Here is a 25,500-nt window from a genome sequence, read left to right on the forward strand (position 1 = left end):
CAAAACACTTTTGAAGGATACTTATATTCAATTTAAAGCTGTTCAAAGTACATCAAATGCCTATACACATTGCCTTTCTACTGCAGGGGAAAAAGAAGAAGAAAATTATTAGTCTACAAAATCTTTTTTTAGGTCTGAAAATCTGTTTTTATCTGTAACTGTCATTTTGAGATGACTTTTTCCCTTTGATCTTTGTATGCGAGCACACTTGCACACATACGTGCATGCATATATCACTATGGATGCTGTCAGCACTCCCACTGATTTGTTCACAATATGCATCAATTCTGTAGTCCGTTTCCAGTTTCGGGGACAATTTATCTGGAATTTTGCATAATATGAAGAAAACAGGTTGGCTACACACTGATTACAGTATGCTGAAGAACACTAAGTATTTTCTTCTACTTCATTTTCATTTTATAGTATTTCAAAAAAAACCACCTATCTTTCTTCTTGGACTCATGGTCAAACCGCTTTTCTGCATAGTAATCTTCTCTTGTCTTGACACATTTTTCTCACAAGCCTTTTTTCTTCCTGAAATTCAGCTGTAGCATTGCTGCCAAAATGATCTTTTTCAGCTGTCCTTTTAATTTTGCCATCTCCTCTTTCAGATATTCCCTGGGCTCCTAGCTATGTTTTGAAGCAAATTCCAACATGTTTTTCTTTCTAAATCTTTTATTTCTGTTTCAACCCTAAGCTCTTCACCTCTCCAGTCTCTTCAGCAATGTCCCTTTCATCTTCTTTCAGTACAGTCATTGGATTTCCATCTTTGTTGTCCTTATATATGGAATTCTCAGGCAAAATTTGCTTTCTTGTGTTGTTGTTGGGTTGGGTTATTTTTGTTGTTGTTGTTGTTGGTTTTTTTTTGGTTTTTTTTTGCCATATTGAATCTCTCCTGATGAACACATTTGTTCCAGGAAGTTAATATCATAAAACTGGAGACAAATAGGCATTCAGGTATGCCAAACAGAACCAACAGCAAGACGAAAAAGTGACTAAAACATGGTAACGTCAAGGCAAGTTCAGATGTTTTTGCAAGGCTTGTTGAATAGTCTCAAGTAAGCTGTACCTTTTATATGCCATACCCCATTTCTTTGATTCTCTCACATAAGCTTAAGATAGTCAACAAGCCTTCCAAAGTAGAGGTTGTTTTTTGAATTGCTTTCTGAGGCATATAATGTATTTTTGTTACGTAGGCACTCGTGTATATTATAAATGTTAAGGTGTTTAAAAGAGAAAGTACCTAAAGCAACCATATTGCAGCACTGGAGGTAAACATTTATTTCTTTATTTTATGAGTAACTTATGAAATCTGAGCACATAGTAACATTTCCTGCAGTGCTTTCAGATTATATGCTTTTAAAATGTATTCTCTATTTAATCTATGTTGTTTCTACTGTATTATTCTGCCTTTACCATTTTAATACAGAGGTCCTATAAAGATAGGGTGCAGCAGAATGAAATAGCTAACATAATTTGAATATCACAGTAGCAGGTGTATTATTATGGCCCCAGATATGGTTATAAATCTCAGTTCTAACCTCAGATGGTTATAGAGTTTTATTGTTAAGCTTCCTTATGAATTTTGAGGGCCTTTCTATAACATGGTGCATTTCTCTGAGTCTTACTTTCTCTGATTATATAAATATGCTCCGATGAAAATCATTATTTCTTTGGTCTTTTGGTCTTTATTCAGTGTTGTTCAGAAACAAGTTTGAAAGGTGAGGGAGTTTCTTTTCCAGGTAAATTGGCAGACTCAGGAGCATGCCAGCTAATTATAAAATACTTCATTGGGTTCATCAAACTGACCTGAGATTCCCTGAGGCTCAAAGAGTTTGTCAGACTTGGCATTTTCCCCAAGCCTGAGGGAAGCTTGCTCAGTCCCAAACATATTCATCTTTAATTAATGTTTTCTTTTTAAAATAAAACAATCAATCTTCTCCCACCTTTATTTTTTCAGTTATATTATTTAAATGCAGGAGGAGATGTGAGATCTCTTCCTGAGATTTAAATTTCAAATTATTAATGTAAGGCAACGTATTACTTCTTATTCTATGTATCTTGCGCAGTATACGTTGAAGGTTAAATACTCCAATTGAAAACGTATCATGAAAAATTCAGAGAAATTGCATCTTTGAACTATGATAACAGCAAGAAGCTTAAATTCTTTGCCAGTTTAGTAACTACCATGTGAGCGTATCCAACAGTAGAATTTAATCCCAATTGAAGTAGCCTCCTAACAGAGAAATTGAACCTCTTTGTGGGTACTGCCATAACCTATGTGGTTCATATGCTGGCATCTGGGAGTAGCCTCAGTGTATTATCCACCCAGTTCTTCCCTGAGGTGGAATGTGTCTGTTAGTGTTTATGGGTCTTTTCTGTGAGCTATATACTAGACAACCATGTATTTTCAGCTTCCCTTGGATCCTCATCACTGTAGTTTGCTATTGTCTCTCCCTCGGGGCTAGTCTGTCTTCTTTAATGAACTGTCAGTGCTCCCGTCCTCACTGACTAGGGTGACCTAAATGGAAAAAATTGAGGGACCTGTGCATCGAGAGGTGGCATAAGAGGAAAGGGCAATATTTTCTCTATGTAACTATTAAATATCAAAGCTTTGCTGTGTTTGAGGGAATGAAGGCTTTTATATGTAATGCTCTCATGACTCTTTTCATAATGCTTATTCTGTTGAGTCTTTGCTGAATTGATTGTCCAGGCTTTCACTTCTGGTCCTCAAGGAACCGTTGCCTCAACCCCTCATTGAAGCTTTTCTTCACATTCTTCCGTTCCTAAACTCTATTTCTTCCATCTATTGTACCTGGTTCTCCCCAGATCCATCTGTCTTTTTGTATGGGCTGACCGCTGCCTGATGCACTTCGTGTCCACTTAGAAGACATCACAACTGCAAATCAAACTAGTTATAGTTTAAGATTCGTGTTACAGCATTTCCTCATCCTCCTTTCATAAATAGCCAGTCAGGTTTGACACATTTTGAAGGACTTGCTATTCAGTGAGTTTAAGATGGTAGAGTATAAATGGATCCCAGTGTTCTGATATCATTATCATTAACATTGAAAAGTATATAAGTGAAACTGGGATAGATGAGGGAAAATAGAATAAAAATGTGTTGTAGCAGTAATGGAAGAAAAAGGAGGAATTAAGAATATCAAGGAGAAAGACTGTTAGGTATTGAAGCAGATTATATGCATTATTTTAATTAAGAGCGCCTAATAGTACATATGATTTCCTTTGAATAATAATTGCATGCTGATGAAGTGTGATTAGAGGCTTTTTTTTTAGGAGTTCAATTAAATCAAAACCATTTCTGTAAACGGGGAGTGATTAAAAAGATGATATCAAGGTCTAAACTGAAAGCTGTAGTTGAAGCTTCATATTGCTGATTTCTTCATTATCGCTCTTCTCTGATGACTATTATCTAGTTTTTGACAGTGCCGCAAGTATCAGGCTCAGTCCTGCAGATTCAGCATTAAGAACTGACATTACAGATCACATGGAAAGTGAGCAAGTATTTGGATGTCCTTCAATGTATGATTCTGGGATTGGTCCTATTTCAGGAAGATTCTTGGTTCATGGAACTCTCTTGATACATATGAGTAGATACTTTGATCAGTTCTGACTGTCAGGCAATATACAGTTTGCTGTGCTAAAATCTGCATTGCTTTTTAGAGTGCTTCTGAATCTGGCTGATTACATGCAAACTTACACTGTTGCTTGTTTTATCCGCTAGTCGTTACTGTCTGACTTCCAAAACCCTGCCAACTGTCTGGCAACTGTTAACAAAATCATCAATTCTCTTGCTAATTCTTATTGTCTCGTGCTTTGATTAACCTGTATCTAATGAGTAAGGAAGGCTGGTCCAGCTTCACTGGAGTCTTAAAGACATCGGGAAAAGGCATGAAGAACATGATGACTTCTAGAACTGATACATAGGAATCCACGCTGATATATCTTGTCTGTTATTCTAACTGAGATGGCATTTATTTTCTCTGCTTTAAACTTCCCTTCACTGTTTACTCATACTCAGCATTGCTTGTCCTAATGTCTACTGCAGCGTGCAGAGTTAGCTTCCTGTATGTTCTATCCTTGGAATGCCTGTATTATATGAAAATAAAAAGATAGGTTCCGTAGTCTTGGTTTAAGTGATGGAGATCAATCCAAGGTGCAAGTTTGGTGTACCATCATTGTCATTAGAGGTCTTTGTCTCTGATGTATGCAAATAAATTTTGCTTCATGTTTTATTACATATTCCTCTTTTCTACTACAACAATAGCTAAATCCATTTCCTCAGGACAGTCTGTAACCAGCTTCAGGCTGTAAACATTGCTTCTTTAAAGAGGATCTAGCACTGGTTTCCCACATCTCTTGCTGTACCCGAAGTGGGTCAGAAAATGCAAGCATTTAAAAGGTCAATTTGTGTGCAGTGATGTGTTTATTGGAATTCTATATGCAAATTAGTCTGCTTTAAAACAAAATTTTCTGTCTTTGTCACACTCAAATCCCACAGTTGGTAACGAGAGCAACCTGACTTTAAAGTTGGAGATAAAAAAGAATTAATGCTGGAACAAACTTTTAAAATTCTGTTCAAGAAATATAGCATGGGGGTTTGCAATAGAGTAAAGATTTATGTCCTTGTGGTGAGCATTTCACCCAGTGCTCACAGAGCTCATAGTGCAGAAGGGCATCTGTTGTATCCTTTGGCAAGCTCGTAACTACCCTCACTAGGGAAACGGGTAAGTGACTTCAACTTTTTTTTTAACAAGAGGCTTGAATTTATTGGCCCTTCTAGAAGGTGATTCATCTGACACTTTCTTAGCACCTAGATACCACTGGAATTTGACAGACATAAATATGAAATACATGATTATAAACTCATCATCAAGAGCATTGCTGTTTACTGCATACTTCAAAGACATGCAATTTCTGTTTATATGCAGAAAAAAATAAAAACAAGCCACTTAAGAAACTCTCCCTTTCCGCTGCTAAACCTCTCACGCAAGGGACTGTGCTTTGTAGTTAACTTCACGGTTTCCTATGTAAGTATTACCACTGTGTCTTCTGTACAGAAATGAAATTACTCTGCCTCAGTTCCAAAATGAACCAGGCTGAGTACCTGTTCATTTATGCATGTGCCATTACCTTGGACATTGAGTTAATGATCCCTGTTCTCTGTTGCTGCAGTAACAGGAGCATGAGAATTGCCGTAAGGGGCCAGACATCAGCCCAGTTCCCAATCTCTCTCTACTTCCAACTAATTTATATAAATATTTACAACATAGGAATTTCTACACATGCGCAGCCAACAAAACAAATGAGTATGAGTTTCTTTTATGTGCCAGTAATGTAAGGCGCTGGGATGAATGACCCCTACCAAATGTGAATGAAACCTGTAGGAAATTTACTTTCAGTCCTCTAAGTGCTGTATGTTGATGTTGGCAAACAAATTAGGTTTTAAGCAAATTATCACTTAAGAGAATCCTTTTGACCTTAATCTCTTGGTGCGTCAGAATCTTGTCAAGAGCCATGCTGGAGAAGTAGCAAATGTCTTTAACTAGAGAACTTATGCACTCCACAGTAATTTGCCCAAGCTACTGAAACTCCATTATGTCTTAATATGTAACTTTTGAGTTGCCTAACGCTGTGTGCCGCTCTAATAAAATAATTTAAGCATAGGATACCTGCAAAGAGGGAGAATCCATGCTTCGTTCATTAACATTTTTACTTCCCAGACAGTATTTCCTTTATTGAGAATAAATAAAACAATTTGAAATGGTGGAGGGAGTGCTGAAATAGAGTTTTTGATACTTATTAGACCTCAGGTATGATTTATAGTTCCCTTGGTTAGAGACATCTATCTGTTATGGATCACTGTGCTCTAGTTCACCTGTTGTAGCCGTAGACTCCTTGTACTCCTTTCTCAGAGAGCCCTCTACTGACTTAAAAAGGAGCACTTGGAGACAAATGTCAGATACCCCAAAGTATCACATGATCTGTAGCGTTAAAACAAGTCATGATACTGAAGTGCCTTTCGGTAAGAAAACAAATATAGTACTGTTGAATTTTTTGAGAAGTTCTGAATTTTCAAAACTCGGCAGCTTTAGTTCAAAGTAAACATGGTTGTGTGCGTGTGGCCAGGTTTGTTTCTTTGCCTAATCAAGGGAATATCCCTCTGGTACTTCATAAAAACAAAGTCAGAGAGCTGGGCATTTTCTCATCCACGTGCCACAGGCTTTTCTTTTATGACCTCAAGAAGTTTGGGTTAGTTTTTTGGGATGACGAATAAAAGAAAAACAAGTATGAAGACTATTTATGCAGGAAAAATTTCTACAGTGCATTGAGTGCATTCAGTGTTAAAAATACTTACTAATTTATCGTGAGTCTCATGATTACTGCCATTCATCCTGTAATACTGGGCGCTGAAATTGTGTTACTGCCTGAGAATCACAGATTTCATTTAAATAGACTTTGTTTCTTGTGCTTGATTAAAAAATCTGTCCATTTGAAGGAGGTCTGGAAAAAAAAAAAAAACAGTGGAAAGTAAATTTGGGAAATATGCCCATGTTATCAAAAATATTTTATTTTGCAGGATAAGAAGGCTGATTATTTTAACATTTGAGATTGCTATTGTTGGGATTCTGAGAGGGGATCTTTATGTGTGCAGAGATTTAGTCCTCATTTACACAGATTTGGACAACGAAGCCGTTGTTTATGCCTGGGTTAGTGCCGAAGTTGCTCAGCAGATCACTATGCAAGTCACTACATGTGGAAGGGGAGTTCTTGGTGCAGAGATATGTGCACCTGAGATTAGATGATGCAACAACATATCCCAAATGTTAAACTGTTTCATTTACCTTTAAGAGAAAAAAAAGAAAGAAAGAAACAACGAAAACAAAAAGTCTTAAAAGGGATTTACGCCATGCTGTTATTAACCACCCGAAACAGCACGATGTCTTTACATGCCCTTTCCTCAGCCACGAGCACATATGATAGAATGGAAAATTGATTGTCATCCCTGCATTGTCCATCAAAAAATGGACAGCAGTTAAGACGTAAAGATTTAAGACTTGGCCAATAACAGCATGCACATTCACCATAAAAAAGCATCTTCTGTGATGAAAGTGTCCCCCTCCTCCTCCACTTTTAGCTAGCTTTCTTATTTACATTGTGAAAGAGCTAACAAGATAAATTATGTTTCTTATTTACATAGATGAACACACTCTGTATTTAATCCAGTTGCTATTTTATGGTCATGCTGTCTTTTGGGGATTGAGCAGACTTCTATTTGTTTCCTATGAAGATTCTTATACTGTAAGGTAAAAGATCTTGAAAAATGTTACCTTGCGTGTCTCATAGTTATAAACCTCTTTTGAATATTCGGATTTATTTTGCAATATACTGTATAACTACCATTATCATTGTGTTTTTGATACTTTTATTTATCTTTAAAGTAATTGGAAGTTTGTTAAATGCCTTTTAGTTTACTGAAGATTATCTTTACCGAGATCAAATGTGGTAGCAATGTTATTCATTAGTTTTTAATTTTAAATTGTAAAAGGAAAGAGTTTCAGATTCAATTAGCATTTGAACTAGTTTTTGTTTCTTTAAACTGGATGACTGTGCATATGTTGCATCAATCACGTGTGCTGTATGTGCATTATGTATAAATGTTACTGAAAAGTGTTCATTAGTGTTATAACCAGTTCAGTATGGGAACGGAATCAATATGCTGCTGTGCTATTTGAGTTTATGAGAAAATAGTTGCATTTATTCTTTACTAAGTTATTCTTGCATTTAATAATTCAATAGTCAGACTGAACCATTTTTCAGTGGGGAAAAGGGGTCAGAAGCTTATCTGTATTTTTCTGTGTATATTCTGTGTTGTACTCAGGGGAATGGTATATCCAAAAATAAGACTATAAATAAGAAATCAGTGGCCTAACGCCCATAAACCGTTGACACTTGTCTTGCTGCATTATGTGAATTTGATATATGCTTCCACAGAATTACTACTAACTCTGTTCAAACCAGTGCTCTGAGTTTTCCCTTGTGTGATTATTACTTCTGGATTAGCCCCAGAAGTGCACGATTTAATAAACACCGCTGATATCTGTTTACTAACACACAAATGTCTGTAGCATTACTTGCAGAGTAATAAAGTTTCCAAAATGCTTTGGTTAGTCTAATATTTTTTTGTGTAGAATTGTATTTGAACTGCAAAGAGGAAGCTTGGGTCTTCTGTAATCAAAAAGCAAAATAAAATTACTCGGAAGAAATAGAGAAGGGTGTCGTGGAAGAATTGCAATATTTACTCTGACATAATAATATTTAGAATTCAGTGGGTTTGGGCTCGATATAGAATGTCTTCTCTTTAATAGGTTGTTATTTCATTGCCACAATTGCTTTTCTATAGCAACTCACAGGTTGTTGATGTTGTAGGCAGTTGCACCTTGAAGAAGTTCAGTGCAGGACAAAGAAGGATTTTACGTGGCATTTGGACATCTAGAAACAGATTTTTACAGTTGCTTATGTCTGGCTTATATGAACTTGTTATTTAGTTCTCCTGCTAATACCCTGACATAATATTACTACCTACTTTTCTTCTATGTGGCTTTGGCAATATTTTGTTTCCTAGGGGTAAATCTCAGTAGCTCCAGAGTAAGTCTCTGCTCAGATGTTGGCTGCAGTCTGATATGCAGCATGTTCCTTCAGTCTCTGTATTCAACTCAGTTTGTGGCCAGGTCAGAAACGCTATTTCTTAAATGGTTTCTTAGAATTGTTGCTGGAGTTCTATTAATCTTTCTCCAGGAAACTTGTCTTCCTGATATTACCATTTTCATCCACTTTCCAGGGAGAGACTTTTTTTCAATTGCTGTACTATTGTTTTTAATATTATTGGGGATTGTTGTCTTTTCCTACTAGGTTTTATTGTAGAATTAAAATGCTACTTTCAGCACAGCGGCTATCATATTGCTTTTGAGGGATTGATATTATTTTAACCCCCCAACACCTGGGGAAGCATTGTACAATATGATTTCCTTCAGTCCACGTTTTTATCAACAGGATCACCATCACCTGCAGCCATCATTCCATTTTAGAGCACAGCCCTACAGCTGTTTTTATTCTTTTTGCAATATCAAGGTACGAAAGAGATGAATGAAAGTTTCTTGCATGTTTTTGTCAGTGTGCTTTTATAGCTCCCGCAAACAGTGATGGACTTGGCAGCCTAGAGATCAAAACGCTCCGTTTAATCACAGGCTAAATATAGTTCATCAGAAAGACACTTTTCTGTGAATAGCCTCTGTATCATGTCTAAGCCTTGAGCTGGAATATGTCTTGTGTAAGTTAAAAAAGAAAAAAAAATAGTCAGTCCTTAGCCTTGTCTCTGAAACTGTTGAAAAGAAGCATTCAGACCATTGAGTTTCATGACACGCAAGTATCTATTCCAAGGTGAACTGAGAGTTCCCTTTCTCTCATTTGGGAATATCTTTCTGTGAGATACTGAGAAAACTTAGTGTGTATCAAGATCATCTCTTCAAGATAGTTTTCAGGTGAGCTTACGTTTAGCCATGTGATTTCTAGACAAGGGCTTGATCTGAAGCTCATTAATGTCTGTCTTTTGTTTTTTGTTTTTTTATAAGTAAACTCTTAAAGTCTGATGACTGAGAGAACTAAAACAATAAACCTCTTTCCTATTTATAGAAAGTTGAGATGTTTTATTTGAAAACAAAGCAATTCAGAGACTACTGTAACATTCTAGTTGCAAAAAAAAAAAAAAATACCGGGCAGAATTCTTTTATGGGATCATGAATTACAATCCCATTCCATCTTTTCATGTTATAATAGAAAGACAATGGTCTAGATTTTTTTGCTTTTCACAGAGATGTGCCTGTGGGATATTATTCTTTCTTTTTTTCTTGAAGATTAAATGTAATCAAACTGTGTTTATTCCAGAATAAGTGCTAGCTATTAAATCTGTTAAAAATTATTTGATGACTTTGTGTGGATTTTTTTGTATTTTTCAGCTATCAGGACATGCGACTTTGCAAATTGCCAATGAACCAGTTTTGCCATTTAACGCCCTCGACATCGCTCTGGAAGTTCAGAACAGTCTGAGAGGTAATTCTTGTTAGAGGAATGTCAGAGAAAAAAAGGATCATCCACTCCCTGATACACATTTTCCATTTCCACTTGAATGATAGCCAGTGATTTTTCTAGCTAAATAGCATCATTATATAATACGTCTGTTGGCAAATAAAGCCATAAATTATTTATATTTCTTCTGATGTTACTATGTCAGTTAAATAATAATTGGTGCTAAAATCTCATAATTGCAGTCAAAGATAACAACTGCTGTGACTGAACTTGATTTTAATTCCCTTCAAGGCCATGTTCAGTACAAGCAAGAGAGGGCTTCTAATCCCATTGCTGTTTGTCTCTGAAATTTTATCTGGCATCTTCCTTGTTTGGTTACTGCCATAGCTCACCTTGTCAGTGGATCATGCTAACTTTTCTCTTTTCTCAACCGTGTCGAAGAACAATCATTTACCTACGCATATCACAGAATTGCAGAATTATACAGGTTGGAAGGTATCTCTGGAAATCATCTAGTCCAACCCGCTGCTAAAGCAGGTTCCCTGGAAGCTCTGTATTTGAAGCTGAACAATCTTGATGTGTTTCAGACAACGGGTTGGGGTTAGATAGAGGTACAAGAAAGTTCCTGGGCTTAAAGTAAGTAGAATTAATTGGTAGATGCAGATATAATTGACTGTTTGGCAGTGTTTTCTGGGTGTAGGATGAATGCTTTGATATCAAAGTGCTCCATCAGGATGGCGGATCCATTACTAACCTTGTGGGTGAGACTTCCTGTTCTGACTTATACGGGGAGGCGAAAGCTGTGACGTAAAGCTCTGTAGGTGACTCAGTGTCAGTTGTCCGTTTCTTCTGATCAGTTAGGCCCATTCTTCTTCTCAGAATGGATTTTTTTACAGATGTCATGGCAGCTGAAATACTTGTGATGATAGTAGTAGGTAGTGCTAGCAGGAGTTAAAAATAGTCTGGTTTTTCATAAGCTATTTCCAGGGAAGTCTGCATAACTTTCCACATACAACTCATACATTTCAAAACATTGTTCTGAACTCCCTGTCCTTAGAAAAATCGATACAGAGACATCTCCCTGTCATTTACTTGATGACTGTACGCTCATTGCCTACAGCTATCTACTAGTCTTCAGCTTGGGAACATTTTACCTGCTTGACCGTATTTCCCTGATCATTTAGGATCCTCTTCAGCGTTGCTCGCTCCATCTCCCTGCAATATTCAGAAAGTTTTCTCTATTATTCCCACCCGTTATTCTTGACTCCTAGTAAGATGAAAAATGCAATAGTTGTCTATATGTATGACAGAAATACCTTATTTGCCATGGAACACTGACGTGTTCAGTATCCTTTCAAGGATATTACGTATCACTACTGGTAAACCTTACATCAGACTTTTAAGAAAATCATGCAAAAATGCACTTTCCACGAGCAAAGCATTTGGTACTGAAATGGAAGGATGGCCATCTATTCTGTATCAGTACTCCGTATTTGTTTCAGCAGTTCTGTACAAAGCCATTGATAATTTCCTGTGTGTTGATGTGCATAATGAAATGTCACAACATGCCTTTTTAATGTCTCTTTGAAAAGAGACTTGTAGTAGCAACGGCAGATTAGTTTGCTTGGGCAGCAGCAGTCATGGTAGGAAAATCAAAGCTGATGGCAACATATTTGTTGCACTGAGGATGTCCTTGGATTTATGTTTCTGCCCCCTTTAGCATAATTTCTACAAAGCTTTCACTTTCAAATTTTCCACTGCCAGATCTGATCATCCAATTTTGCACAGCGTGAAAAATCTTTCTAGTTAATACAGCACCACTCTATAGCCAATCCTGAATGCTCAAGCTAATCAAAACCTGAAGCAATTTCCCCTCTTATGTGAAAACACATGTTCACATGCATGGAGTGTGTCATGCCTTACATGATGATTTATCTGCACCTGTTCTTCCTAGGCAAGCACATTGATCCTAGAGGGCAGAAACACAATTTTAAAATGTTTAATCTCTCTCAGTGCTTGTCCTAAGAGCAGGTACTTTCATAAGGAAGGGCTTCTATGCTCAGCATCAGTAAAATAACAATAATAATAATATATATATCTATTTGATGTAACCTATTCTGAATAAAATCCAGTTACATTTAGCAAGTGTAATGAAGTTCAACAGTATAATTCACTGATTGAGAGCATAATATATACTCTCGAGTGACCTTCCTTGTGCTTGCAATTTTATTTATTTAGGAACTAAACAACTACCTCAGATGATTCATCATGATTCATACTAGAGAGACAAGGACAAAGAATATAAATATAATGTCATTGTTTTCTCTTGAGGGAAGAAATGCTTCCATTTTCTTCTTTTATCTGTAGAAGCATCACAAAGTGTTTTAAGTCATTATTAGTTAATTTCTCTGGAAGTCATTTGCCCTTCCAATCCCAGCTTTTCAACTTGAGCGAAGCATAAATCACAGTTTCCATTGGCAATGAAGTTCAGTGTGTTGTGATATAAACCACTGATGCCCCTAAAGCAGTGTCTGTAGTTCTTTCTGGTAACACTGACCACAAACTGAGGTGTTTTTGTTTTATAATGCATGCTGGTTTAAAGTGTGATGTGATCTGTGCTTTTCAGTGAAACTGTGAAGGGAAATGTAGTTGGTTTAAGGATGAGTGCTATGGAGAAGCAGTATGAGCTTTAAATCCCTCCAGACTCAGTAAGAAGGGTACCAAACCTGTATATGAAAAGCCTTGTTAAGCCCTGGGATTTTGAAATTTTGAAAGAAATCTAATAAAACTATAAATTATGTTCTTCTATACAGTAGTCATTATGGAGTCTAAGCACAAGCCCCTCTCTTTCAAACGTGGGAGCGGTAGCATCCAATGGCATGAAATGAATCCGGTCTCAGAAGGCAACGTTACTGATACTGATAGTTAAACATTGCTTCCCTCAAGGCTGATTTTTGAATGGTAGTTTCCACGCTCATAGCTTATGAGATCTTAAAATATCACAGCCCGTATCGATCCTCTTTGGAAAAACAGATCACAGCATATGGACAATGATCTGTGGCTTTCCTTGGTCTGTTACATAATTCTTATGAGGGAAAGGAGGCTCAGGCTCTAACTCAACTGTTATTTTTAATTTATGAGCGAGAGTTATAAATTATGCTATCTGAAACACTGGCAACTGTCTTTCTCTTAGTGTTCCTAGGTGAAGAAGTAGATGCTTCTCAATTGCTTGCAGTGGCATCACGTCTGAGAGACACCGCAGAGTTGTTCCAGTCAGATGAGATGCGCCCAGCTAATGACCCCAGGGAGAGAGCTCCTATCAGAGTCAGGATGCTCAATGATGTGCTGCAAAGCCTGGAGAAAAGCTTCCTGGTTCAGCACGCTCCTCCAGGACTTTACAGGTACGATGTTTAACATGTTCTTCATTTGAGCTAAAATGCTAATCTTACACTACTTGTTTTTCAAAACTGTCATACTCTTTTAAAAGAAATTGCAATGAGTATCCAAGATTAAAGCTTTTTTTAATCTCGTATTTTCTGCAGAAAGCATAAATTCATTACATTACAAGAGGTCATTAGAATGCAGCAGTGTAGCATTTCATTCATGACACTGCTGCTAACAAGATGTACTTGTGATGGCAACTCAGGCAGCGTGACAGATACTTGTATTAGATGGCACAGTAGGCTTTTAAAAATGGAAAATATTTTGAAGTCTTATAGTGCTTTGCAATCTCCACTTTTATTTAAAATTTTTGTAGTTCATTAAAGATTCAGAATTATACAAGATCCTACGAAGCATTATTTAACATATTTAATTACATAGTTCTTGTCTGATTTTCAACTGCTTGGCGACAACACACTGGAGTGAGCGGTAGAACCTTAGTCACCATTCATAACATCCTATCTCCTGTTAGAATTTTTCTCTAATATGTATTCAGCAGCACTAGCCAGGTTGATTTTAAAATATTGTTATCATTCTCTCTTTTGCTTTTTACTTTTTAAGAAGGAGGTCTGCAGGTCTATATCGCTAACCACAGATTCCTTGACCCCATGGATATGTTTTGCGTAGCCTGGGTGATAGAACAAAGCCACATGGGGTAGTTTTAAAGGACTCTGCAGCAGTGGCTCATCCATACTGCCCTGACAAAACTGTCCCAGGTTTGACTTCAGAGGGAAATGATTGGCATACCCCAAAAATTGCTCAGAAGTGAGTTAGCATACATATACAGGAGACAGACAGGGACCAGAACACAGAAGGCATTGAGGGATCTGTGTTATGTGAGAATATAAATGTACTTATAGACAGAGCTAACTAAGGTAATAAAACACTACTTTGTTGCAGCTGATGGGAAAAATTGTCAAATGTCTTGTTTAAATTAGTGCAAGTAACTATTTCAAGTGGGCACAAATTAGACAGATGTTAGAAGTAGACTCTGGGAGAAAAGCAAAAAGCTACAGCATCATGAGGAAGAGATTCTACCAACCATTAGGAATGGCAAAAAACAAATCCAGTCATCTCTTAACAATACCAAAAAGGGAAGGCAGGGTAGTTGTGGTGACCCCTACAATGTCAGTAAGATCCTCAGAGCTATAATAAAGAATTTACTTAATTTCTGCCATGATTATTGCGTTCATAATATGAAAAAATTCTGTGAAGTGTTACTAAAGAAAGAATAATATTCCAGGTTTGGCACTGCTGTCTTTCTTGTTTGAGCTGGTTTAATGTTGCAAAGAAACCATAAAAATTCAGAATATAACATCTATGTTGCATCACAACAATAGATCGTTGAATCTGCCCCTGGGTATGAATTTCTTCCTGATTTTAAAAAATAAAATCTACCAAAACTTAGGATTCCAACAAGAGGAGTTTTTGATGTCTTATGATGTTTAAATTCTTGCAGTGCTTGCAGCATTAATGCTTATTATTCAGCAAGATGTGAGTGCTAGATGCACAGGTATAATGTAAATTAAGTTTTTCACCTTCCTGCTCACAGCAGCCCTTGGCACAGAGTGCAGTATTTACACTGGCAAAGAAGATGCGGTGGGGGTGAAAGTTTTGCAGTTTTCCTCTCCTGACTTCATTAAATGTGATACAAGATTTAATAGCGGATGATAAGGTTACTTCAGAGTTTGTGGGAAAGCACTGACTATGGCTTTGCTCTGAACTATTTCACCTAACCTTATGTGTAGTATATAAAGTAACATACACCTGATGTATCATCGTTTAGATACTTTTAAAAAAATTTAAAAAGCATTCTTTATACTGCTAAAAAGGTATGCAATCGTAGTGTAGGCTTAAATTTAATGCAAACGCAATCAAGGGCAGTGGTAGATTCAAAATCATTGGTACACTTTCTTTTGAAAAAAAATTATCTAACAGTACGTCTGTATTTGGGTTATTCTTCCCTGTTTAGAGATTGAAAGTCCATTTGGTAATTGATTCAGTTATACAAAAGTATTTTGTGTTCTGAAGCTATTATGGAATATTATCACGGGTACGCTAGGAATTTTTAAGGAAAAAAAAAGTACTTTTTTGCTTATATAACTTCGCTCTTTTCTTTGTGCAATTTGGTAAACAAAACAAAACAAAAAAGTCAGTCTCATAGCCAGGACCTCATATGCCATGTTTCATGCCAGTGGGAAGATGGATGGGCAAGTTATAAACCCCTAAAATAGGGTTTTATAATGGAGATGCTGGCAGCCCTTTAACTATAGCAGCACATGCAGTGCAGCAATAAATACTACGCTTCATCTGTAAACAGAAATTTAGGATGCAGTTTGCAGCCTTGACCTTCAGGCTCCAACTGTGTTTAGATCATTAAGATTCCATAAATACTGTAATTTATAGCATTCTGAAGGAAGAATTTGTGTGCACAGTAAAGTACGTATTCTTCATGAAAAAATGATTGCTTCCTGTATACCCATTTGGACTCATATTCTCAACCTCAATCAAAGTACTTGACAAATTTGCTGAAGTTTAGGCATCATTTTTAGGCTTGTGTTTGTCCTAATTCACAACTCTCTGGATCTATACTATGTTTTGCTCTTCTGGAAGCTGAACGAAAAAGTGGATTTTTTTGCTTTATTGAAGGAGGTGGGTTGAAACCTACTTGTGCCTGTCAGCTAAAGGGAAGCTAATACATCTTTCCTGTATCTTCTTTGTATTTTGTACTCTCGTTGCCATAGCTGTGGTCACTTCTTGCTGTATATATGTACCTTATGTATACTGTGTTTGTGTAGATTCCTCGTTCTCGTCATTGTCGTGTGGCAATATTTGAGCATAACTGATACATTATTCATCTATAATGATAATAATATTACTATGGTTACGAGCATAATTCAAATCTTTGATAATTATATTAGAATATTCTGACTAAATTTAATGAGGACTGACATTAGCAGGTTGTTTGGTACAACGCAAGTTTAAATGATTTTCCTTTTTAGCTGAACCTCATGAAAATTTGACAGTACCATACTCTTCCTATGGTATTCTGTTTCCATTTGAGAGGGAAGTATACAACTACAACTGTCATCAAAATATTTTATTCTTATCCTCAAATTTTGTCAGAATTAAAAATAAGTTAAAAAGAAAATGTGTTGAGGAAGAGTACTTCAGCCATAAGTAAACACAGATTGAAGCAAAGACCCAGGGCAATTTCCTGACAGTGAAAGCAGCTTAGCTTGTCTGATACTGTCAAGGAATTACTAGCTGAGAGATGTCTTCTCTTTGTCTCTTTCATGAACATCTTTGTCTTTTGTGTGCCAGCTAATCAACTCTTAATGTTCTAAAAGTCTTGTGCCATGTTTTTACACCTCTCTATGAACACCAGAAACACTGATAATAGCAATACCATGGGTAACAGAATAGTCTGTATGCCTTTAGCGCCACACAAAAAGGTAATCTCCATTGTTGCTTATCTCATGCCACTGAAGTGTTTGTTGTTCACTAAAACAAATGTTTTCCTTTCAGACTGAGTTCTGTTATATATATTTCTAACGTATGTACAGAGTGTGCTGGATTTAGTTATGCTTTACTGATAAATTGCAGTAGATTCTCAGGTGTCACTATTCAGACACCCTAAGACTCAAGTTTTTAGAGATACATTTGAGTACGAAAATTTAAGTCCTTATTAAATCTCCATGTGTAAACAAAACTGCTCATTGGATTTACAGAAGACAAGCATTAAAGATGCAGATAGCCTTCTGATCTTAAACTGTGACATGAGTAAACAGGTAAACCAATGCCATTTTGAAAAAAGAAAAAGAAAAAACACTAGCTTTGTGTTGTGTTTCTAAAGCAGGCAGTAATTCTGTCTCATTGCACAGTCTGCAGATTTTTCATTTTGAACTCTTCATTTGTGTCCTCAAAAAATATCCTTCTGTACTCTTTTACTTTTTGAGACATTTTGGACTGACCCGAACCAAACACATTGAATTTTTATTTTTTTTCTTGCATTTTATCATATGGAACAGAGTAATTTGATGACCGTTAGCATGGGAAACAATGCAAAAATTCATGTTGCACTGGCAGTAGTTTATCACATTCTGTCTTGTTATATTATCTGCCATTGAAATTTATAAATAGAATACTAAAATGGCGTTGGGAGGGAAATACAGAATTGTGTGCTGCTTTTACAACAGCGTATCTCAAATTTTGCCATTCGGTCAGAATAAATTAATTTTGTTTTTACTGCACAGCAGGGATTTTACATCTGACTTCGCTAGTATCTTTTATCCTTAAAAATTTGCATCTCTTGTCCTTCAATAATTGTTCTGCATCTTATACATTGAGTTGAGGTAAATGGTATTGCTTATTCACTTTCCTTTTCTTCTCTGGTGTTTCTTGGCTCTGTAAGTTCTCATGAGTCTATTTTCTTCTCAGATTCAACCCTCTGAGAAAACTTTGTCTTCTTTTCTTCGCATATCCAATCTCAGTCCTGTTGTGTCTTAATTTGTACAGTGGAAATACATTTGTACTTTCCTATAAATCCTTCCGTATCAGTATCTTCTTCGATGTGGCATTACAAAGTGTATTAGTTATCCCAGCACTAAGGCAATTTTGCACTTGTTAAAAACCTCTGCAGTTTTTCTATTTCTTACTCTATGAATTTTAAGTTCCTATGCTTCACTTTCAGTCTTATAGAAACTTGTACCATAGTTATTTTTCTCTTTTTTATTTATTTATACTAATTTTGCCGTTGCTTGTCTTCAGCTTGGTCCACTTTTCCTTACGTGTCCTCCTTCACATTTGCATTTTCTGACCACTTGTTTGGCTACCTTTTCTCCAACAGACATTTGTCAAAATGTAATTTTTACACTTAAAAATTCTTACTTTTTTCTACCTTGAAACTCTGCAGTGTTTGTGCAGTCTAGTTGGAGTTTTTGTCAGTTTAAGTTAGAGATGGTGAGTGCAAATACTAAAGACAGAAAAATTTAAACCTAGCTTCACAGAGACTTGCTTCTTTTAACTAATGGCAACTAATGGCAGTGGGGTGTAGCATGGAGAGAGGAGGAAATAAGGAACTTTATTCGTAACCTTGGGAAGGATCCTGACCTGCTTCTTCCCAGCACCTGTGATTTGATGGTGATAGAGCTTTGGTATTTGGTTCACTGGGTCAAATAGAATTTCCCGAATTTCTTCCACTGGGATATTGACTCTTGAACTTTCATCTGTGTGTGGAGCAATGCATTTATCCTAGCATAGATCAGTAGTTGTTACTTGTTTGATAATGCTCTTAAAAGTTCCTGCTGTGGTTATGATTTTTCTCATGACTGCTAGTCATACTGAATTATGCCCTTTCTTAATGCTGAAAAGATGGAATAAAGTGAGTATAATTCATACTCAAAACACCTGATCTGAGTGGCAATTTAAATGGTTTCTCCATTAGAATCATGCGTATACATAATGACCATGAATCAACGACTGTATTTGCTGTCTTGTATATTTTTGCTGTTTTATGACCGTTTACTGCATTAAGTAATACTGAATTAAACATCTGCAAAGATGTAATTATGATTGACTTCAAAGCTTATGTATACAGGGAACATGAAAATCTTTTCATTACACCTGCAAAAGCAGAAAACCACTATGATTAAGGATTATATCGTGGTTGGAAACCAGCTTTCTCATTTCCCTGATATGAATGGCAGATCTGTGTGTGTATACCTTCATTTACTGCTTCTTGTGAATTTTCTTCCATTCTTTTAACTAGATCAATTTTCACATTTCTATAACTGTAGTATGCATTGGACTCATTATGTTTCTGAAACAGTTAATATTAGTATGTAACTTAATAGAACACTGATGGCCCTGAAAACAAGACTTTATCCAGGACATAGTATTTGTCATGCTACCCTCAAAAATGCATAATCTTCAGCTTGTAAAGAATCTGTGGGTTTTTTTTGTTACAATTACATTTACTTGACTGCACAACCTGATTAGATTTTTAGCCCAATTCCCACCGTTTTTTCTGCTGGCTGTAGAAATCCTCTCACAGAAGAGAGGGAGATCTTTTCAGGGAGATCTGTGCAGAGGTATCATGCCAATTCCAAGCAAGTTGTTTGATTACCATACAATTTCCATTTAGTTTCCATTGTTACTGAATAGATCAAGAATATTTGATTACAGAGCTAAATAGGCTATGAACTCTTGAAGTTGTATAACAAGTATTAGATTTAGATTTTATTACATTCAACGGTAACTTAATATTTAAACATCGCTTCATTCTTAGGAATAGTAACATCAGTAACCTTTCTTAGTTCCAAGAAGTATGTGGTCCTATGTTTTTGGTCCTGACAGATAAGAACCACACAGGTTTCTTAAATGACTACATAAAAATAAGCAGAATTCACTGGGGAAATAGTTAATATGTAATACTCCCTCCCAAATGGGCTTAACTAGGCCACAGCACTGAGAAATTTAGTGGTGAGATCTTTAACTGGAAAATTATCTTAATTGTGAGTTTGTAACTGTTAATATTGTGTAATATGCTGTAGAATGTAATAGAAATATAACTTTGGTACTTACTTTAAAGGACGCTTTATGATATCGTTAATTATTTATCCAGTAACAACTCTTATGATAAAGACCATTCTGATTTTGACATTGGTCTCACAAGCTTTATGGTATGGAGTTATTTAAGATGATAAAGCTAGTCAGGATGAGAATGAGAGCTGGAAATCAAGGTCAGATCAGTTCAGTGCATCAAGTATTGGACACTTCTTCTTGCAGCTTTGTTTATAAATGCTATTCCTCCATAGGAATCGGATGTTTTACACAGTTTCTAAATAAAAATCTCTATGAAGCCTTCGGATCATCAGCTGTAAGCTATTCGGAAATAATTTTATTAATTCACTTCCCTCAAGTCCTTACAAAATAGTAGCACATCTGCTTTGAATTTCAGTATTACAGACTAAGACATCCTTAAATGAAAAATAGTTTCTTCCAAATTATTCAGCATATGTTTCCTTCATTTGAAAAGCAAGGGTAGCTTAAATCAAAGAACAACATGCTTACATTTGTTACCAACAGCTGCATTATTTGAGATTTAATGAAGTATATCTCCTACCGGTTCTTGCCAGTAAATAACTCTTTAAAGTACAGTTAATATAGTTTAATGCATACATCACTGTGAGGTATAAATATGCAGGCTCTTGCTCTAAGAAATTACAGAAAAAATATTGAAGGATTTTTTACGTGTATGTGGAGTTGCATATAAAAGATGAAAACTGTGGCAGAAAAAACTGACAGTGTTAGCTTTTGTGGCTTTTTCAGATATTTCTAGATTAACTCAATTTCTGTAAAACCCTAGAGAAAATCATGCCTGATTAATTAAAGGAATGCTCTTTAGCTGTGATAAATAATGGCTTGCAACTTCTGAAGTACAGTTGCATCCTAATGCTTCTTTTTCTTTCCATTTCTATTCTGTGAAGTTGTTCTGTACTGTTGAATTTGTAGAAGTGATTCTTCTACTGACAGATCTTATTTACTCCAACATAAGAAATAAATAACTTTCAGAAACTGAGCAGATTTTCAACAGTGGAGAACCTGATTGAAAGGTGAAGTTGATGTTCAGCCCTTGCAGTAAGGCTTATTAATGCACGGAAGGTCCTGACAAAGATGTGAGGCTTGCAGGGTGCATCAGGATGAAATTTAAGCTAGGTAGCATTAGGCTTTAGCAATAATTCAGTAAGAGATTGGTGTTTTATGACAGTGCATTAATTACCTTTAAAAAAGTGTTGTAATCAAAGATAACTGTAGGAAAATAAAAGATAATGTGCCTTGCAACCAGATATCATTACAGTTTGCCTTCTTTTTTTCCTTTGTTTATTTGGCAAGCAATAAATCCAAAGCCTCGAGACACTGCAAAGAGCTGCCAAAATTAGGAATTTTTTTTGTCAACACAGCTTATAACAAACTATCCTCTCAGAAACAGATTCAGATTTTGAATAATTATCTCTTTGCAGTCCCACATCCCGCCAGGATTTTATTAAATGCATACTGACCAGATTCCCTTTGCCATAATAGACTCCATTGGAGGTGTCCAAACTCTGGTCTCTTAATGCAAGATAAATTTTTATCTGGCAGGGATAGAGTGTTTTTAGTTTGCTGTTGTTACGTGATGATGCCTTTGAAATGCCTTTCCTTTGATTAGTGTTCAGTTAAGTCTGATGCCCAGATTACCTATGGTTTATTGACTGCTGATACTATGAAAATACATATCCTTCTGGCAGATACTCAACTTTGAGAGTACATGATTTCAATATATCTTTCTGTAAGATATACCTATAAAATCCTGTAAGGTACACCTATACAAAAATTTAAGCCTTATAAATGAGAGCACTAAAAGAAGATAATTATTGACCCTTAAGAAAGGACACGCTGTGTAGCAAACAAAAATTATTAACAAATTACAAATAATGGATCCTTAAATCTGACATGCTGAGTTTTTGGGGACTGAGGACAGTGAAGGAATGCGCTGACATTTACTGCTGGGTTGCCCTAAAAGATCCCCATCTTCCCTGGTCATGAGCGTGCTGTTGGATCCTAATAATTTAATAATTTCTTTTTTTCCAAAATTTCAAACTTTAACTCTTTGATAAGCAGCTATGTGTAAGTACCTGAATAATTCAGCTTGTATGTTGTACATCACCTACATGCAAACTTTTATCGTAAGCTAAACAATTCTTTTTCATGTTGAGAGTAATGTAGTAAGCTAGTTTAGTGTATACTGATCAGTTGTTCTAATATAATCTCTGAAGTATTTTCAGTTGTGCTAAAGCCATTATATTATTTAGTGTTATCATTCAAGAATTTTTCAAATTCATTTTGGTTTAGTAAGAGTTAGATTACATCCTTATTTGTGACAAAGTAAAACAGCATTTAACTGTGTCAGCATTATTTCAGTCAATAATGTATGTTCCTAGGCTTGCAAAGGTCTCATAAAAGTTGTAGATGAGGTTCACTGAGAATCCATTTTATAAGTTTCTTTGCTTTAGTTTACTGAGGCTGATTCATTTATATGGAGACATTTTACCTCTTTCAGGGACCTGGAGTTATTAATCAGGTTTCCTACTTCAGTGTTATACTTTCCAGGTCACTGTGATGTGTCATTGAAACAAGACCATTAAGATGAGTGATGTGTGTTGTAATTTCATTGGTGTCATCAGTACTGTACTGCACTTTGCTGTTTTCTCATTTTGTGTGGGTCAAGCTGACTGAGAATTACATATATAGGATCAAAATAGTTAAAGATGAAGGTAGATACTTAAGCAATTAGGCTAAAGGCTGGAGTCATTGTTTTAGAGGTGTAGGCATCAAAACCAATTTGTATTAAATGTTTAAGTGATTGAATTTCACAGTATAAATGAAAGTGTCCTGGGGTCATTATGCATGTTGTGGCCGCACAGCAATACCTTCTGCCAAAGTAGTGGCTGAGTTTTAGTTTTTATGTAATTTTTTTTCATGAAAACACTTTTCTGACTTTTAAAGGCATGAATGTAATAAACTAGACTACCTTTTTTTTTTTCCCATTTGATGAAGTCTGGACAGAGATAAGAAATAAAATTATAAAAATTGATTCTCGTGTACATGTATAAAGGCGGAAATCATTTTATGCAACAAAAAGGGTGATTTAGCTGTCAAGAAAAGATAAGTAATTGGAAAATGTAAGATCCTGGTGATAGTCTCTAGTAGAAAATCTGAGAAAAACAGATATTTTATAATGCTACTTATTATTATTTTAAATTATTTACATACATAAAAAATTATATCATGCTACGCAATCTGCTATGCTTAGGTGATATTACTATTGCAACAGTTAAGATATTCTTTTAAACTATGATAACAGACTGTCTCATTCGCTCATTGAATTACTCAGTTTTTCTCATTAGGTGCTGATTTGTACTGTAGCCAGGTGAGATGGGTTGGGAATGTTTGTCTTCTACACTGTACCACCTGCCATTGGAATCCCAGCAGTAGAATTAAATTGTTCTAACATCCTTTAATTAAAAAGGTAAACCATCTTTTTTGCCTGTGTGCCTTGTTTATAGCACATTTGAAGATACGAAAATAAAACATCAGTCTCTATTCACCTCAAATATTTTCATAGCAGTCCTCAAAAATTCCAGCCTTCAAATCATTCCCTCTTTAGAGTCTGATTCGTAGAAGTCTAAGTGTTGTTCTGCTGATGGGATATTGGCCTATGACGTTTTTATTAGTTGACATTACATCCTACAAAGGAATAGAGGGATCCTAATATAGATCAAGTTGCCAGTGTCATAAGTGCTTGGAGCAGAGTCCTACCTCAAACTCTCCCAGCCACCAGCTAGGACTGCCTCAAACCTCCTGAGAGTAGAAAGTAATGTGATTGTCTCCAGCATTGCCCCTGCTGTTCAAGGGCATTGAGGGGCTGTGCTTCTGTCTGTCTGTGAACTGTGTATCTGACAGAGGAGAGTTCTTCAAAAGCCGGATTCTGCTGGCATTGATCTCAGCAGGAGTCCCTGAATTGATTTCAGAGGGAGCAAAATCAATCCCCACTTTGAAAACTACAGTATTTCCCACAGCACAGCCTATCCTTAAAAACCAGCCAACCAAGAATATTTCTAGTTCTCCACATACACAGTTTTCATTTACTATATCACAGAGAAGCTTTAAGGACAGTCCATAATATAACTTCCGTCTGAAAAATGTTGCCTTTCATTCAAAGCACCGTTTCAGTGTGAAAAACATGGCAGAAGATTGTAGCTGTTCTGTGTTGTCATCAGCATTCTTTCTTATGGACTGGCAATCAAATGACTTGTAGTAATAAGATACAGTTTTGTGGTCATCTGTCTTGTAGGTAGTTGACAGTTTTATTACTCATTTGGAGTTGCCATTGGGCCTGTCCTGTCATGCAATTAGGTTACTAATGGATTATCTAAATTGTCCGGATTTCTTGCTGGTTTCATTCAGAGAAACGACTTCTCTGCTGCCATGAACCCCTGCTTTGTGGTTAAGGATGAGGTGATGAGGCACTAGAGAACTTGCAGCTTTCCTATCTCAAATTTCACTTGCTTCTGTTTACAATCAAAGGAGCCCCTGGGTGGAGATTTATGATATTTACATGCTCCTCTAATTAGGATAATGATCACACCTGCTTTTAGATAATATTTATAGCCTCTTTCAAAGGGTCTCATTGAAATCAATGACTAGCTTTGAATAATGAGCCTTCAGCACATCACACAGATAATCTTCCAAGGATTTGGGCATTACCTTCGCATGTATTTTCAAATGAACAATTAAAAAAGTCTTGCGGATATTATTATAGGAAAAAAAACAGATTTTGCCTCGTAGGATTTAGCTGTGTTTATTTCTTTCCTCAAGTATGTGACATTAAAGATGGATTGTTCTTGTTCTGATGCCACGAAGGATGAAATAAAGGTGATGCTGAAGACAGTGAGAGTTTTACCATTTACTTCAATGCAGCTAGAGTTTCACCTCTGAAGTATGAAATAAATAACAGGAGCAGATAGGAAAAAAAAAGTTCCATGCCTACAGTCCAAAGTAATGACTAAACTTATTTTAGAGAAGACTAAGTGGAGTCTAGCTGAGACATGAAATTCTTCATGAAGGTTGTGATGGGCATAAGCTCAAGATACTGATGAAATTTTCAAAGGCCAAAGAGGAATTTGAGATTTCTTCCACAGACTTTGTGAATGTTTCATCGTATTTACACATAGATCAATGGGCAGATGCAGTTTACAAAGCCTTAATAAATATGCAATTGTCTTTCAGTCTGCCATGGGTCAGCTTGACTGTGCGTAACATGTATCATCTGTAACGTGTGACTGATACTTGCAGGGATTCTTGATGATTTCTGAAGATTGTTTTGAGCAAAAAGTTTATCATTCTCCA

General features: G+C 36.1%; 1 protein-coding gene across 29 annotated transcripts in view; it reads left to right on the forward strand.

The window, feature by feature from the left end:
• Positions 1–25,500, forward strand: part of NAALADL2 (N-acetylated alpha-linked acidic dipeptidase like 2) — a 410,961-nt gene that overhangs the window by 368,311 nt on the left and 17,150 nt on the right. For 27 of the 29 annotated variants that reach the window (XR_002438226.1, XR_002438227.1, XR_002438228.1 and 24 more), the window contains 2 exons: positions 10,038–10,131; positions 13,301–13,508. Coding sequence is in view for 13 of the 29 variants with exons in the window: in XM_021395573.1 (XP_021251248.1) it covers positions 10,038–10,131; positions 13,301–13,508 (302 nt within the window). In the remaining 16 variants the exon portion in view is untranslated. Of the gene's footprint in view, positions 1–9,075; positions 9,184–10,037; positions 10,132–13,300; positions 13,509–23,498; positions 25,479–25,500 lie in introns of those variants that run through there. The other 2 variants (XM_021395577.1, XM_021395578.1) reach the window with 2 other exon arrangements.

This window comes from Numida meleagris, chromosome 4 (genome assembly GCF_002078875.1).
Source record: "Numida meleagris isolate 19003 breed g44 Domestic line chromosome 4, NumMel1.0, whole genome shotgun sequence".
NCBI lineage: Eukaryota > Metazoa > Chordata > Aves > Galliformes > Numididae > Numida > Numida meleagris.